Genomic DNA, 14,299 nt, shown 5'->3' on the forward strand with positions numbered 1-14,299 from the left:
AAGGTTATTGATTGAACTTGAATGTCATCTCTGAAATCAACATAAGAGAGTGCTCGGGGAAAAAAGTTAACGTACTCAGTTCAGGATAAAATGCATATGATGAGGTAAAAGCACCACATGATGAATCATTTTTATGGAAGCGTGCAGCCCGTTTACCACTTACGGCCTCTAGAGTGTGCTAACTTGTAACTGTAACTTGTACGTTTTCCTCCTCGCTCTTCTTCGTTGGTGCGCTTGCCATGTTTGCGGAAGCTACGTGACAGAAGCTAGCCGAGGGCTTGTAACTTTATTTTCGGACACACCTTTGCCGTGTTTAATATCTAAAATGAACCTACCAAAGGGACCAGATTCTTTGTGCTTCGATAAAGACGTTTTTATGAAGGCAAGTATCCCTTTCGTGTAACGTTTCGTTAAGCTCTGGAGATAACTTCTGCTGTCGAGCTGGTTAGCATTATCATGTTTCCTGTTGATACAGGATGCTCCAGGATCAAGAGTCTTTGGAGTACAAACTTTAGCTTTTAAAATGTCTTCTCCCATTATGACGGTTTTTGAATTTATCTTTTGGCCTGTCTTAAACTGAGTCCATGTTGTTTCCAGTTTAAAGAACAGCTGGTTTATCTGAGTGAGTGAGTGAGTGTGTGTGTGTGTGTGTGTGTGTTATTGTTTATGTCTCTCTGTGTGTGTCTCTGTGTTTCTGAGTGTTTATGTCTGTGTGTGTGTGTCTGTGTGTCTGCAGGATGACTTTGATGTGGACCAGTTCGTGGCGGAGTGCAGGAAGCAGGTCCAGCTGGAGGAGATGAGAGAGGACCTGGAGCTCTATTACAAGCTGTTAAAAACAGCCATGGTGGAGCTTATTAACAAGGACTATGCTGACTTTGTTAACCTCTCCACCAACCTGGTCAGTTCTACATGTTGTTGTGCATTTTGAACAGCTTGTAATCAAGAAGAGACAACAAATCAGTGTCCAGCTTTACCAAGAAAGACTCTCAGAGTCACTGCTTTTAGTTTATTTATTTTGGCTTTGGTGAGTTTACACATAGTCAAATATGTGTATGTGTATATATATATGTATATATAAAAGGACTCCTCCGTAAATCACAGCATTCATTGTTGTGTGATGGAGTTCAGGGATGTATTTTGCTCAAGGTAATCGTCCCTTAACATGTGTGGAATATCAGTTGGGTTGTTGTTGAAAACTAAATATTGTAACTGTTACAGTAATCTTTAAAACACAGTATTTTGCTGTTGATAGCATCAAAGTGAAAAGACCACTCAGCCTTTATATTTGACATTGAATCAGCTAGTTTGAGTACAGACTGCCTCTTTTTTCAGAGCTTTGTTCCTTTGTTGCAGGTGGGGATGGACAAAGCCCTCAATCAGCTTTCTGTACCACTTGGTCAGTTACGAGAGGAGGTTATGGTATGTAATCAATACGTCTAGTCTCGTCAGTAAGCTTGAATTAATTACACCATAGAGTGTTCACGGTACGCACGCTTCAGACTATCTTTTTTTTCCAGAGTCTGCGGTCCTGTGTGAGTGAAGTGATTGAAGCTATAGACTGCCAACTGTCCAAACAGGATGACCTGCAGAAAAAAAAGGTTTGCTTCCTCGCCACCTCGTCTTTTGTCATTCATTGTAAAAAAAAAAGAAAGAAAAATGTGTAGTTTACAATGTATGCACTGTGATTGTGCACTTGTGATAAATGATCAACTTGTTGTTTTAACAAGTTATATGAGATGCTATGCCGATTGTGAACCTAATTTCAATGTTGTTTCTTTCTATCTTTGTTGTATAACTAAAATATCACTGTTACACGTTTACCTTATCATCCATCAGGTGTATGTTTTGAGGCTGATTCAGGTGGTGCGCTCAGTGGAGAAGATTGAGAAGATTCTACACTCGCAGAACTCGAAAGAGTCCAGCTCACTTGAAATCAGCAGGTGTGAAACTTTTTTTTTTTCTTTACAAATGCCTTTCTGTATGTAAAAAAAAAAAAAAAGACACATTTTAAAACCAGGAAACATAGAACTGTAATGCCAGATGTGTATTACTGACAAGTCTGTGTGTGCAGTCCTTTGCTAGCAGGTCAGATTCTGGAGAGAATTGCTACAGAATTCAACCAGCTGCAGTTCCACGCTGTGCAGAGCAAAGGCATGCCCCTCCTCGACAAAGTCCGACCTGTAAGTTGAAACAATTCAGTCAGTCATTCAGACAGCTGATGAACAGATAGTACTGTAATACTGTCAGTCAGTCTTCAGTCTTACAGGTATTTAAAAAAGTGAATCAATTTCTGCTCGCTATAATACTGCAAATTGTTCCAAAGCAACATCATCTGTTCAAACTTTTTCTTTGTTGTTTGTTGGCTGTTTATCGGAAGTGTCTGTCCTCTTGTCAGCGTATCGCAGGGATCACCTCCATGCTCCAGCAGTCTCTGGAGGGCTTGCTGATTGAGGGTCTGCAAACATCCAACTTGGTCATGGTGCGTCACTGCCTGAGGACATATGCCACCATCGACAAGACTCGAGACGCTGAGGCCCTGGTAGGACAAGTGCTGGTAAAGCCATACATGGACCAGGTAAATGAGCCCCGCGTGTTTTCAGACTCTGTGGATCCAATGGCATTTCTGCTTTTTCTTAAAATGTCAAGTTTGGTATCATTTCTTCTCCTTCTTTTAGGTGATAGTAGAAAAGGTGGTGAAGTCCAGCCCAAACGGCCTCCAGCTGATGTACACCAGATTGTTGGAGTTTGTTCCTCATCACTGCAGACTGCTTAGGGAGGTCACTGGAGGAGCTATATCCAGGTATTCATAATAACACAGCAGCAAACTCACTCGAAGCACAAGTGGATGAAGGACTTCTCTGTTTACATTCTACATAAATGATATGTTGAGAGATATTTCATGTGTGGATGTTTCCTCCTCTCAACCTCAGTGACAAAGCTGACATAGTGCCAGGTTATGACTTCCTGGTGAACTCCGTTTGGCCCGAGATAATCAAAGGGATCGAGGAGAGGTTGGCCTACCTCTTTAACCCTGGAAACCCTGACATATTTTATGAGGTACATCCACAGTGATATGGTTACAGGAGAGGGCAGTAGCTCATTCCGTACTTGTAGCACACTACTTGTAGCACACTAAGCACTGTTAAAAACTGTTGTGTCTGTTAGTAAGTGAGTTAACACTTCACCTTCTGTTCTAGCGTTACAATGCGAGCATGGAGTTTGTCAGGAGGTTCGAGCGTCAGTGCAGCTCACAAGCCAGCGTGAAGAGACTGAGAGTTCACCCCTCGTATACCAGCTTCCACAACAAATGGAACCTGCCCGTCTACTTTCAATTACGGTACGATTTGCTCAATGCCAACTCTGCTCCAAATGTATAACTACTTTTAATTGCAATTGCAGTTGAACACAGCCTGATATTCCTTCATTTTCACTTGTTGGGAACAGACAAAAGGGTGACGTTAGACCATCAGCCTAAATGTAGAAGGTTAAATTTCAGTTGAGGTTGAATTTCAGCACAGCATGTATTTTTGAAGAAACGTCTGGTGTTGCTTTTAGTACTCCAGACACAAGCTTAGATTAGAATTCCAGTCTCTCAGCTTTTTTTCCCATTTTTTTTTCATAGAAAGTTGGCAGACATTCACGACTTTAACAAAGCAACATTTTTACAAGTTTCCATAAAACTGCTTCAGGGTGTGGGTTTCAAGCAGCGTGATGACTGGGAAGAAAATTTGAACATTCAAGGATGTGTGTCAACCTTTTACTAAACATAAACATGACACTGCACCTTGACTCACTGTCCATCGATCAGTGTGGACAAGAGGAGAATGTCTTTTGTTTGTCAACCTCCCCATGCCCACACATAAACCCTCACACTGTAAAGATAAGAGCTTGTGTCCTCATTTCACAATACAGCTTTTCGGGAAAGTCCAAAGTTTCCAGTGCACACACATGTCATGGGTACAGCTGATGCGTAAGCTCACGAAAAAATTGATTTGTTCTTTCTTTACTTGCATGTCTCGTCCTTTTTCAGGTACAAGGAAATAGCTGGAAATCTGGAGAACGCCATAAGTGATGGACTAGTAGCAGCACCAGGTATACATCTATCATCTGTCATGATCACCTGTGTTTACCTAATGCCACTTAAATCATGGCGTCCATGTCTTTTCACTCGCAGCTGGCAGTGCCTACCACCTGCAGGTATCTGAGGTGTTGTGGTCCTGCCTAGTGAGATGTTGGTCTGACAAAATCTACCTTTCGCCCCTGGCCCATCGCTTCTGGAAACTCACGCTGCAGCTTTACGCACGATATGCCAAGTTTCTTGATGAGGTAAAAAAAAAGAGAAAAAAAAGAAGCCGATCAAGACTACAAAGATAATTTTTAAGAGAGCTTAAGAAATAAACAGACACATCGTTCTTGCCTCAAGCTCTTACTCCTCATCTACTTTGGTGTCCTCACAGGTGTTGACAAAGACTCCAACCCCGGAGGTGACCAAAGAGCCAACCAGGCCTCTGCCCAGCTCAGCCTCCTCCACCTCCAGCAGAACATCTTTGGAGGAGGGCGGTAGCGAGAGTGGGAGTCCCGTCTCTCTGTCCACGAAACAGCTGGTCTACATCGCAGCTGACATCCAAAAGCTGCAGGAGAAGGTGTGCACACAAACTAAAGACATTTATTCACCTATGTATACCCAATTGACATGCTTATAATTTCAAAGGGTTAACCTGCTGCAAAATAATACGTCAAAACAAAAAGTGTTGCTTTTTAAAAAAAGGCGTTGCCATGTGTACCTTAGATTCCAGAGTTGTCAGAGATGGTCAAACAACGACTGGAGGCAAACGGATTCAAAAACTTTGCTCTTGTGGAAGGTGAGCTGTCTGTGCAGTTTATATCACTAATTCAGCTTTTCAACTACTTTCAGTGTTGATGTTACCTTTAAATGTTGTGTCTGGAGTGTCTACACAGGTAGAAGTATGCTGGGGGGGGTTCAATGCACTTGTAATCAGTTGTGTTGCACTTGCATCGATTTTATAAAGTAGGAACTGTAACACAAGTGAAATAACCACCCATTATTATGGAAGTCATGCCCACAGGCACGAGTCAGGGCAAACCTTAATCCGTTGTTTACTGACATTTCAAAATGTCATGGTTCAACCCGAACAGCTTTTTTTAAAATGTCATCCTTAAACACAATATCTCTGCCACGAAACACATTTTCATGAACCAGTGTTTTCTTCTACGTCAGAGGCTCTTTCAGACTCAAAGGCTTGCCTGTCAAGTAGCATTCCCACTCTGAACACCAAGATGTCCCAGCATCTGACTGAACGCAGTTGCCGCTTCCTGAAGAGCGCCTCAGAGGTTCCAAGACTCTACCGCAGGACTAATAAGGTCAGTGAGGCGGCTAACATGCACACATGTCGCTCTGTATTGCTTCATGTCTTCATAAGTCTTGGAACAATCACGAGGCGCATTGCTGGCCTGATTACGACCCCGGAAGCTATGCTGTGCCAGAAAGGTTTTTTTTTTTTCTCTGATGAAAATGTTATAATAAAAAGTCACTTTACCATATTTAATATGCATTGACCAGTCAGATTCTGATGAAAATCAGATAACCCTGAACATGACGACATTAACGAACATAATAATGATTAATTGTGGATGGAGACGATCGTTTTTCAGTATCTATCTGGCACCTAAAATGACCAAAAGTCACGCGTGTTATTTCCTACATCAAAAATTGATGACTCACCCTGTTGTCAGAGAGCAGATATTTACCACCTATCCAATGACATACCTTCTAAATTAGCCAACATTTATTGATCGTTTCTGTGTTTGCATCACATTCAATCTTTTTCGCTTTTTTATTTTGGAGCTTTTTAAAGGAAACATGAACTGCCACACCATGTTCCTTAACGTAACCCAAAGTTAAAAATAAAAACTTTACAACCAAAATGTTTTTAAAGGTTTGCTGTGATTCAAACACTCTTTTGATCAGGATGTACCAGTGCGTGCTTCAGCCTACATGGACAACGCCTTACGGCCGTTACACCAGCTGCTGACTGACTCCACAGGGCTGGTTACCCCCGCTACGGCACAAGAGTGGCTGCGAGTTGCACTGTCAGAGTGCACACAGAGGTTAGCAATTAAACACACACCTGCAAAAACAAACTCATCTTCAATATTTCTTTCTGAAGGTTGGCTTTAATTTATCTCATGAAGATTCATTTTTAGCTGCAACTCACACAATGTGTGTTTCCTGTTTGCATTATCCACCAGGTACTATGAGACAATCTCTGAGGTGCTAAGCTCAGTGAGAAAGATGGAGGAGAGTCTGAAGCGACTGAAGCAAGCAAGAAAGGGCGCAAGCACGGCGACAACAGCGGGAGCAAACGGTGGACCCACAGACGACAGCAAGATCAGACTTCAACTGGCACTGGATGTGGAATACCTGGGAGAACAGGTAGGTGGTACATGCTAATACAAACACCTGATAACAAAGGACTTCTTAAGTTCAATGACGAAGTGCAGTGTCATGTAGAATACATATTTTTTCTTTTTCTACTTGACTTGTTTTATTCTTTGTGTTGTTATGTGTTTCAGATTCAGAAGATGGGTCTTCAGCCAAATGTCATCTCCATGTTCTCCACCCTGATGGACCTTGTAAAAGAAGCCAGAGAGCTCGCTGAGTAGAACCATGGACTCAGTGGTGACTGAAAATAATGAGCATGCTGCACTTAGTCCTGCGTTTTTCGCAGTCTTGAGAAGGAAATCGCAATATCTGGTAACTGGTAATGATTATCGAACCAAGAAAGATGCACCTGACACTACTGAGATCTTTTTCTAACCCCTTTCTTCCCAAAGGACGTTTGTTCAATGCCAACGCTAAAACCAAATTGCACAAAGAAGTCTCCTACAGGAACTTTTCAGAGAGTGAATCATCGTAACTTCTTCTGTTGGCATGGTTACAAATAAGACGTTATGGTACTGTGATAATGAAAATGTTTTCACCAAATGAGTATGGCTGGGTGCTTGTAACAAACTCTGCTTTATGGATCATTCTTGTACTGGTCACATGTTGGGTAACAACACTAGTCTAAATTGTTAGAGGAATCTAAAAAAAAGACTTGGTGTGATTTAAAAATAGATACAAATGTAATGTATATTATAATTTCTTTTATATTATATAACATGAAATGGGATTAAATGAAGAACATTGGCTACTGTGAATGTGTCTGTTATATTTAAAAAAGCTTGTCATATTTGAAGGAAGTATTCATTTACTTGAGTAAGGGAAAAAATACCAAATTCTAAATACACGTTTGAATAGTAAAAGTCATGCATTGAAGAGTATCTAATTATAATCTGGAAGTATTTAAAGGTAGTGTCGTAGTCAAGACCAACCTAACTGAGACTAAAAGCCATTCCCAAGACCAGAGTGTTTAAAGACAGAAGATAGAGACCAGTGCTGGGTGCTAGTCATCATCTAGTGTGCAGCAGGCGTGTCACTCAATTAGACTGTAACACTTAACTTACAGTTGTGCTCACCGGTACATACCCTGGCACAATTTGTGATTTGTTGGCAGTTTTTCAGAGAATATAAATGATAATACAAAAACTATGGCTTCAAAAAAACTACGGCTTCACCCAATCCACTAACCATGAGTGAAATAAATATTTTTGTATTATCATTTATATTCTCTGAAAAATGACCAAAAATCACGAATTCTGCCAGGGTATGTAAACTTATGAGCACAACTGTATCTTCTGAGTTCAGAAGTTGCAGAGCATGCTTTACAAGAAGGAAAACAGAAACCAGATTTGTATTTTTGAATGAAGTGTTGCCTTGCTCTTTCTCTTCACTTAACATTGTAGAACAATTACATCGACGGTGCAGAAGGATGCTGAATTATTTCTCATTTTAATTTATGTAATGGGTATAATGCAATTCAATACAGAGCTTTCCAGATCTTGTCCCTAGTTGGGCCCTTTGGTAAACGAACAAAATGTATACATATAAGTGGGAGAGCAGGATTTTGAAACCGAAAGGTAGGTAATAAGTGAGGGGAGGGGAGTCTATCATTTGTGAATGGAGATTTTATCTTGAAGTCCTGCGTAGAAAACAAACACTCAATGAACTTCATTGGGATACAAATGTTTTATTACAGTAATCAAAAATCGTAACGAAACCAAAATAAACTCTTAGTTACAATATACAATGTTTTAGTCATTCATTGAAGAGAATCAGGGGTACTGTAACTACTTTACAGAAAAATACTGTACAGAACTCTGCTATGTTAATTTTACAGATGGAAAGAAAACAAGCAGCTAACACTTTTAAAAGGCTCGGGTTTAAGTAACAGGTTATATAAATACTGAGTCAAGGGACTCCTGGGTTTGTGAAGAAAGGTGAAGACAACTGTTGAATACAGATCCATTGTACTTAGTAATGCCTCTTTATGTGCACATGATCTCAATGGAAAGTCGTCAGAATTACTGATTTCAACTCCCTAAATTAACAGTGAACACAGACAATGAAATACAGAGAGAAATGACCTGGTTTATTTCTTGAGGTTTTTGTAGGTTGAAGTTCTAACTCTAGAGGGTCGGGTTGGTGATCTTGCCGAGCATGAGGATGGCGTTAGAATCTCCTTCGATGACAGAAAAAAAGAACGGCCGGTTGATGGACAGCTTCAGTGGGACTCCTGCTTCTTCTACCTTGTCCTGAGGTTCTGCTCCCTCCTCTGACATCTCAAACATGACCTTGTTGAACGCCTGTATGCAGACACAGAGATAAGTGACTAATGTGTGTAAACAGTGAATGTTTTGTTTGAATATAAAAAAAGAGAGCACCTGATAGATAGATAGATAGATAGATAGATACTTTATTGATCCCGAGGGAAATTCAAGGCATTCAGTAGCAGTAGTAGCACCTACCTTATTTATAGTGAAAGGTTTGGTGTTGCTGAGCTGGCTGAACTCGGCCTGGGATCCCAACAGTTTGGCCTCAATTTCTGGATCCATGTTGGCCAGTAGGTCACGTAGATCAGTAACAGAAGACATGGAGAACTTTGGGAGTGTGAGCTCCAACAGACTGAGGATGAGCAGAAGGTTATATGATTAGTTTCAAGGTTTCAGATGAGCACAAAGCTGAAATTAGACCTTAAAAGTATTCTTATGTGTGACCACAATATAACAATCATTTTGTTAGTACACATTTCCATAAATTTGTTCAGTTTGGTAAATTCTGAGCCAGCTGTCTGTTGTAACGATTTGTTTTGTTTTTTTTGCTCAGAAAAGGTCTGTCTGTTTGTTATACAGCTGTACCCAGAGTAAAAGGGAATTTGTGGGATGTACATTTTCAACTGCATATAAGCTACTGTATTTGATTAATAAGTTTGTCAGTTTGCAATAATCATCTCAGTTGTTTTTTTTAGCTGACCTCGGCCGGACATACACCAACATTCGATCCACAATCTGTTATGTAATTTCTTCAGTAGATTTAGACATCCGAGGCAAGCCAAAACCAAACAACTTTATTTATATATATTTATAGATCATAGATAAATGTTAAATAAAGGCTACTTATGTATTTGTCTGATACTGATATTTAATTTAAGACCATTATGATTAACAGTGAATGTAATCTTAATCTACAATAACTCCTGTGTAACAGTCTTGTGGTGCACAAAGTGTTTATAGTCTGTATTATCATTATTACTATTATAATTTATATTGTATTCAATAATATATTCTTTTTTCACCCTCAGTAGCTTTTTTCATTTGCACAACATTTAGACTTTATTTATTTTTTCTCTTCCTGTGTGACGCTTTACACCACAAGTCAAGATTCAACCTTAAAATTAACATTAATATGGCTGTACCTTTTCAAACAATTTGTGGTCCAGTATCTTTCCCAGACACTTTCTTTTATGAGGATTGACAAGGATAAATCACTGATCTGCCGATTACAAGACTACTCCCTCAACTTCAGAGCAACAGCTAAGGTATTATAACTTTAATTTAGGAATACAAATCCAAACTTCAGCTGTGGCTTTTACAAAAAGTTTCCTGCAACAAGTTCAACTACAACAAAAAAAGGCTTAGTATTTAAAATAAACAATTCAATACAAAAAGTCTATATAACAGAATTAAACATTGTTGGCTGCTGGAAATGCTAATGCTTAGCAAAAAGTCAAGAAAATTATGACAATAAAAGGCCAAAGATGCTTAGGATTTCTAGTTCATCAAAGGGGACCTAGGTTTGTATTAGGGGTTTATCAACAATACCCACCCTTCCTGGAGTCCCTGATACCAGTCAGACATGACATCTGTGCGGAGCCTCGACTCTATGTCAAGCAGGTCAGCCCCCTCATGAGGCAGGACAATCAACATGTAGGACCTCTTGCTTAGGGACAGCTTCACGACTGTGCAACGACGAACCTTGGTGGTATGAAAAAGAACATTTTAGAAATCTTTCCAGTGAATAGGCTTTGGGAACAACACATATGCAAAAGTACATCTCAGATTTGAATTCTTTAAAAACTCCTGAACTAAGATTTACCTTATCATTCAAGAAGTGGTACTGACCCGTGTGGGTCATCAGTGGGGCCATTACTGTGGTTGTTTCATCCACATGAAACTCCTGCATGGAGGTCCTCTCTGGTTGGAAGGCTGTCCTCCAGTTGCCTGAACAGACATGACCAAAGAACACAATCAGGTACTGCACAAGTGGAAAGTTATATAGACATTGTTGTCTGCAGGAAGTAAATCCGGTACGTCAAAGACCAATCTTTTAATGGTTAACAAACGTATTCTAAATAATAAATGCACAGAAAAGCAGCATCTGTTTGTGATAAGTGATCAGATATGTCCTTCTCCATTCTAGAATTAATGAAATGCAAACATCATAAATTAGCCATTGATCAAAGTCTTGAAATTAGATGTCCGATGTTGTACTTTAAGTCTCAATCTGTTCATTCTAAACCTAACACTTAAAAGAGGTCTCAACAAAAGAGAAGACGATACTGACCTTGGAAATTGAAGGATGTAAGGAACAGAAGATCACTGCTGGAGTTGAGGTCATTGAAGATGCTCTTCACCTTCCCACCAGATGTAGTATCTATGAAGCTGTTTACCAACTGCTCTGCTTCCTGAGGTTTAGAGAAGTCAACACTGCGGATAAACGAAGTGTCTGAGAAGGCTTGTGTGCCTTGAATAAAGTCCTCAGACAGTTGAGCATCCTGGCGAGAGAAGGTCCAAACTTGGTTTGTGATTTCGTCTTTGGGTCCATCTACCACCAGAGAGTTGATGCTCTGCAGGGTCTTGAGGACCTTGTGTCCGTCCACTAAGGACACACAGTCCTCTTGGTCAGTGTCGCTGCTCAGGCCCAGAAGAAGCTAGAAGGAAAGGAGTGAATTGAGAAACATGTACTTCATTGATTGAACTTACAAGACTTGAAAAAATGATATATGGTTACAAGCGTGCCAATATTTCCCTCATTAAAAAATCCCAATATCTAGAATTGGCCATAATGGCCATGGCTTAAATCATGCAGATATCAGAGGTATTATTGAGGTTGGCTTAAGTGTAGGTATTGCAATCAGTATGAGGCAGAAATTGTAATAATTATGGCTATAACTCAAAAGCAAAGACCTGGAAAGAGCTTGCTGTCCTCTTTGAGGCTCCCAGGTAAAAGGTGACGAGGGATCCATAGGCATTGACTGGAGAGAGGAGGGTGTTGGTACTTTGCTGTTTGCTGCTGAGAGCCTGGTACATCCTTAGACCCAAAGAGTTTAGAAGCTGTGCCAAAACCGCTGTCCTCTCTGTGATGTTCTGCCTCTGTGTGTCCACCTCGGAAAGGTCTCTGCTATCTGGTGTTAGGACTTCGATATCAAGGGGAGTCACTGGAAGTGTCCTAAGGGGCTTGGATGTCTGGGAGTGCATGGTCTCACAGCTGACATTTTCAGCAGCAAAGAGATGGAAGGGGTGGATGTAGACGCGGTTCGCTTGGCTTACTGAGAGATAGCAGCATAGTAGGAGGGCTAGAGGCAACAGCTGCAGAATCTTCATACTGTATTTACGTTCTGTTGGTGGTCACCTTAGAATGATTCCTTCTGTGGAGGGAGAAAGATATTTTTAGTCTCAGATTATGTATGTGTGAACTGCCAGATTTTTTGTGAGCCCTAAGTAATGGGTGGCCAGTGAATGGTACATTCAGTTGGAAATCTGGCTAAATGGTTTTAAGGCTCCGACAGGATTGGCCGGCAGGAACATTGGACATAGAGCAGCATGTCAGTGATGGATTGATTGCTTTGTGTGTCTTCCGTCTTTCTGGGCAGTGAATGACAGCAGGCATTACCCTTTGCAATGGAGGTCGCATAGATAATGAAGACGCATCTACTATGCACGTCAGTGTGTGCTGATTGTGCAATGGTTGTTCAGTTGTTTCAGATATTGCTTACTTGAATCATTTAAAGAAGTGTTTAGGTAGAGAACGCACAGTGAGAGTGCCTTAAAAGTCACCATCATAATATGACTAAACATTTCCCTTTGACAACATTTGTCACAGATCTACCAGTATTACTACAGAATCTAGAACTTCTAAAAATATTAACCCAAGGATAAAGTACATCATCATTAAGAAATGTTTTACTCAAGTTCAATTAGATACATTTAACAATTTCCTTTCTGGCCATTGCACCTTGTTGCTGGAGCTTCTGAGAATTGCAGAGTAACCATTGTTTATAGTTGTTTGAGCCAACAATGCCTTTCCTGATTTACATTTTTCTTTAAATCATGTGAACGTGAGTGCTCTTGTGCAAAGAAAGGACTTTACCCTCCAGAATGCAGAAATGTTGACCGATGGACTTTTGGAGGAGGTGAGCAAACACTAGCTTTTCCTCTGTTTGGACGTGTACCACAGGACATGGCCTTGGTCTTTTATCAACAAAACTGCACTCTCAAATGTTCTTATACACAAACAACCCGCCTGTGTACCTGATGACTCCATTGCAGTGATTGAAAACATGGCTTACTCTTGATTGCTGTTTTTTGAGTTTATCCAGATTTAAAATTCTAACTAATTCTAAGGACTCAAATACGATGCGATTGATAATAACCTTGGGTTCAAGTCAAAGTATGAAAGCAATTTGTTGTACTTTTATAGCTATGAATAAAAATATGAATAATAAAAACTTTATTGACAGAGCACTTTTTGAAATCTAGTTTAGAAAAGACAGATGTCTAGAAAGTTTGTAAAAACGACAGATGTCGGAGGTGGTTTCTCAAAAACCAATTGTAGAAATTTGGAACATGATTAATTCCAGTCATTCTCACTTAGATATTTACCTTAATTTTGTATGATTCAACATTCAGAAGCCCTGTTTGGAAATGTGTTTTAAATTTGCTCTTACCGTGTGTGTCTGCTGCTGCTGAGGGTGATCCAGAATGAGGTCCTGACTCTTCTTCTCCCTTATTTAACCCAGCCGACCAAGCCGCCGGTGCTCCCACTCTGGTTACTGATTAACCAAAGGAGCATTGAGTCAGGGGCTATGCTGCCATGACTCACAGCCAGCTTTGTACAGACGTGCTTCTTCTAGAGATAAATAGGTCTGACACAGAGAGGAAAGAGACCACCAAATGTCCCCTCCACTTGTTGACATGATGCAAGCACAGCCTGGAGGGGGTTAAAGGAGAGCTCATTTCACAAAGGAGCAGATAGGGCGCACAGGGACAGCTAGGTTTGTTTGTGTTTGAGTGTGACTCACTGAAATGTCACCAGATTGTGACGATAGTAAATGTAAGTGGGGAACAGTGTTTGTTATAAAATGTGCACGTTTTTCAAAATGTTGCATCACATAGAGATCAAACTAATTTGAAGTAAACAAGTCTCAATCCTGAGTCATTTGTATGTATAAGATAAGAACTTTTAGGAACTGTAGGTAGTATGGAAGTTTACAAAGTTGCTCAAAATAATTATAAAATTATTCTCCACATTCAACTGACAACATCCAAGATATGATTTTGGCCTCTATAAACATGTGAACTAAAGAGAATTGGATCAATCTCAGAACCCTGAGGTACTCTTGTTTTTGTGTTTAGAAAATATTATTTCTCAAAATAAAAGTTAATCAAAAAAAGAGACATGTCAACTTTATGACAGGTCTTCTCCTGTGGTTCCTGTATAATCCATACATATCATTCATTTGATCAAATCCTAGACATAATTGCCCATGTATTATAGTGCCCATGGAAATATGAATTGTTGGTAAGATAACATAAATAGTTGGGGGGTTTTTTCAACAAT

General features: G+C 40.1%; 2 protein-coding genes and 1 long non-coding RNA gene across 3 annotated transcripts; 1 reads left to right on the forward strand and 2 right to left on the reverse strand.

Annotated features, from left to right (window-relative positions):
* The first annotated feature begins 191 nt into the window (after positions 1–191).
* Positions 192–7,259, forward strand: cog2 (component of oligomeric golgi complex 2). Its single transcript, XM_079363176.1, has 18 exons — positions 192–382; positions 737–898; positions 1,354–1,419; positions 1,518–1,598; positions 1,837–1,940; positions 2,072–2,180; positions 2,396–2,575; positions 2,676–2,800; positions 2,931–3,057; positions 3,198–3,337; positions 4,031–4,092; positions 4,175–4,326; positions 4,458–4,643; positions 4,790–4,862; positions 5,240–5,382; positions 5,990–6,129; positions 6,271–6,454; positions 6,595–7,259. The coding sequence occupies exons 1-18, from the start codon at positions 326–328 to the stop codon at positions 6,682–6,684; spliced, it is 2,181 nt and encodes a 726-aa protein (XP_079219302.1). The 5' UTR covers positions 192–325; the 3' UTR covers positions 6,685–7,259.
* LOC306836203 lies at positions 2,030–4,551 on the reverse strand. Its single transcript, XR_013780746.1, has 3 exons — positions 4,418–4,551; positions 4,252–4,317; positions 2,030–2,178 (listed from the first exon to the last, which is right to left on the reverse strand). It is a non-coding gene; the product is annotated as an uncharacterized lncRNA (long non-coding RNA).
* Positions 7,260–8,134: 875 nt separating the features above from the next.
* On the reverse strand, positions 8,135–13,458 carry agt (angiotensinogen). The gene is made up of 7 exons (XM_079362209.1): positions 13,407–13,458; positions 11,647–12,107; positions 11,024–11,390; positions 10,556–10,680; positions 10,286–10,434; positions 8,929–9,085; positions 8,135–8,766 (listed from the first exon to the last, which is right to left on the reverse strand). The coding sequence occupies exons 2-7, from the start codon at positions 12,061–12,063 to the stop codon at positions 8,590–8,592; spliced, it is 1,392 nt and encodes a 463-aa protein (XP_079218335.1). The 5' UTR covers positions 12,064–12,107; positions 13,407–13,458; the 3' UTR covers positions 8,135–8,589.
* Between the last annotated feature and the right edge of the window lie 841 nt (positions 13,459–14,299).

The sequence above is a fragment of the Symphodus melops genome (assembly GCF_947650265.1).
Source record: "Symphodus melops genome assembly, chromosome: 15".
NCBI classification, from domain to species: domain Eukaryota; kingdom Metazoa; phylum Chordata; class Actinopteri; order Labriformes; family Labridae; genus Symphodus; species Symphodus melops.

Excerpts from the sequence above, each read along its gene's own strand:
- cog2 (XM_079363176.1), top strand. The coding sequence starts at position 326 with ATGAACCTACCAAAGGGACCAGATTCTTTGTGCTTCGATAAAGACGTT. Across the intron at positions 899-1,353 it reads TTAACCTCTCCACCAACCTG|GTGGGGATGGACAAAGCCCT; the intron begins GTCAGTTCTACA and ends CCTTTGTTGCAG. Across the intron at positions 1,941-2,071 it reads AGCTCACTTGAAATCAGCAG|TCCTTTGCTAGCAGGTCAGA; the intron begins GTGTGAAACTTT and ends CTGTGTGTGCAG.
- agt (XM_079362209.1), bottom strand. The coding sequence starts at position 12,063 with ATGAAGATTCTGCAGCTGTTGCCTCTAGCCCTCCTACTATGCTGCTAT. Across the intron at positions 10,681-11,023 it reads TACATCCTTCAATTTCCAAG|GCAACTGGAGGACAGCCTTC; the intron begins GTCAGTATCGTC and ends ATGTCTGTTCAG. Across the intron at positions 10,435-10,555 it reads ACCACTTCTTGAATGATAAG|GTTCGTCGTTGCACAGTCGT; the intron begins GTAAATCTTAGT and ends CATACCACCAAG.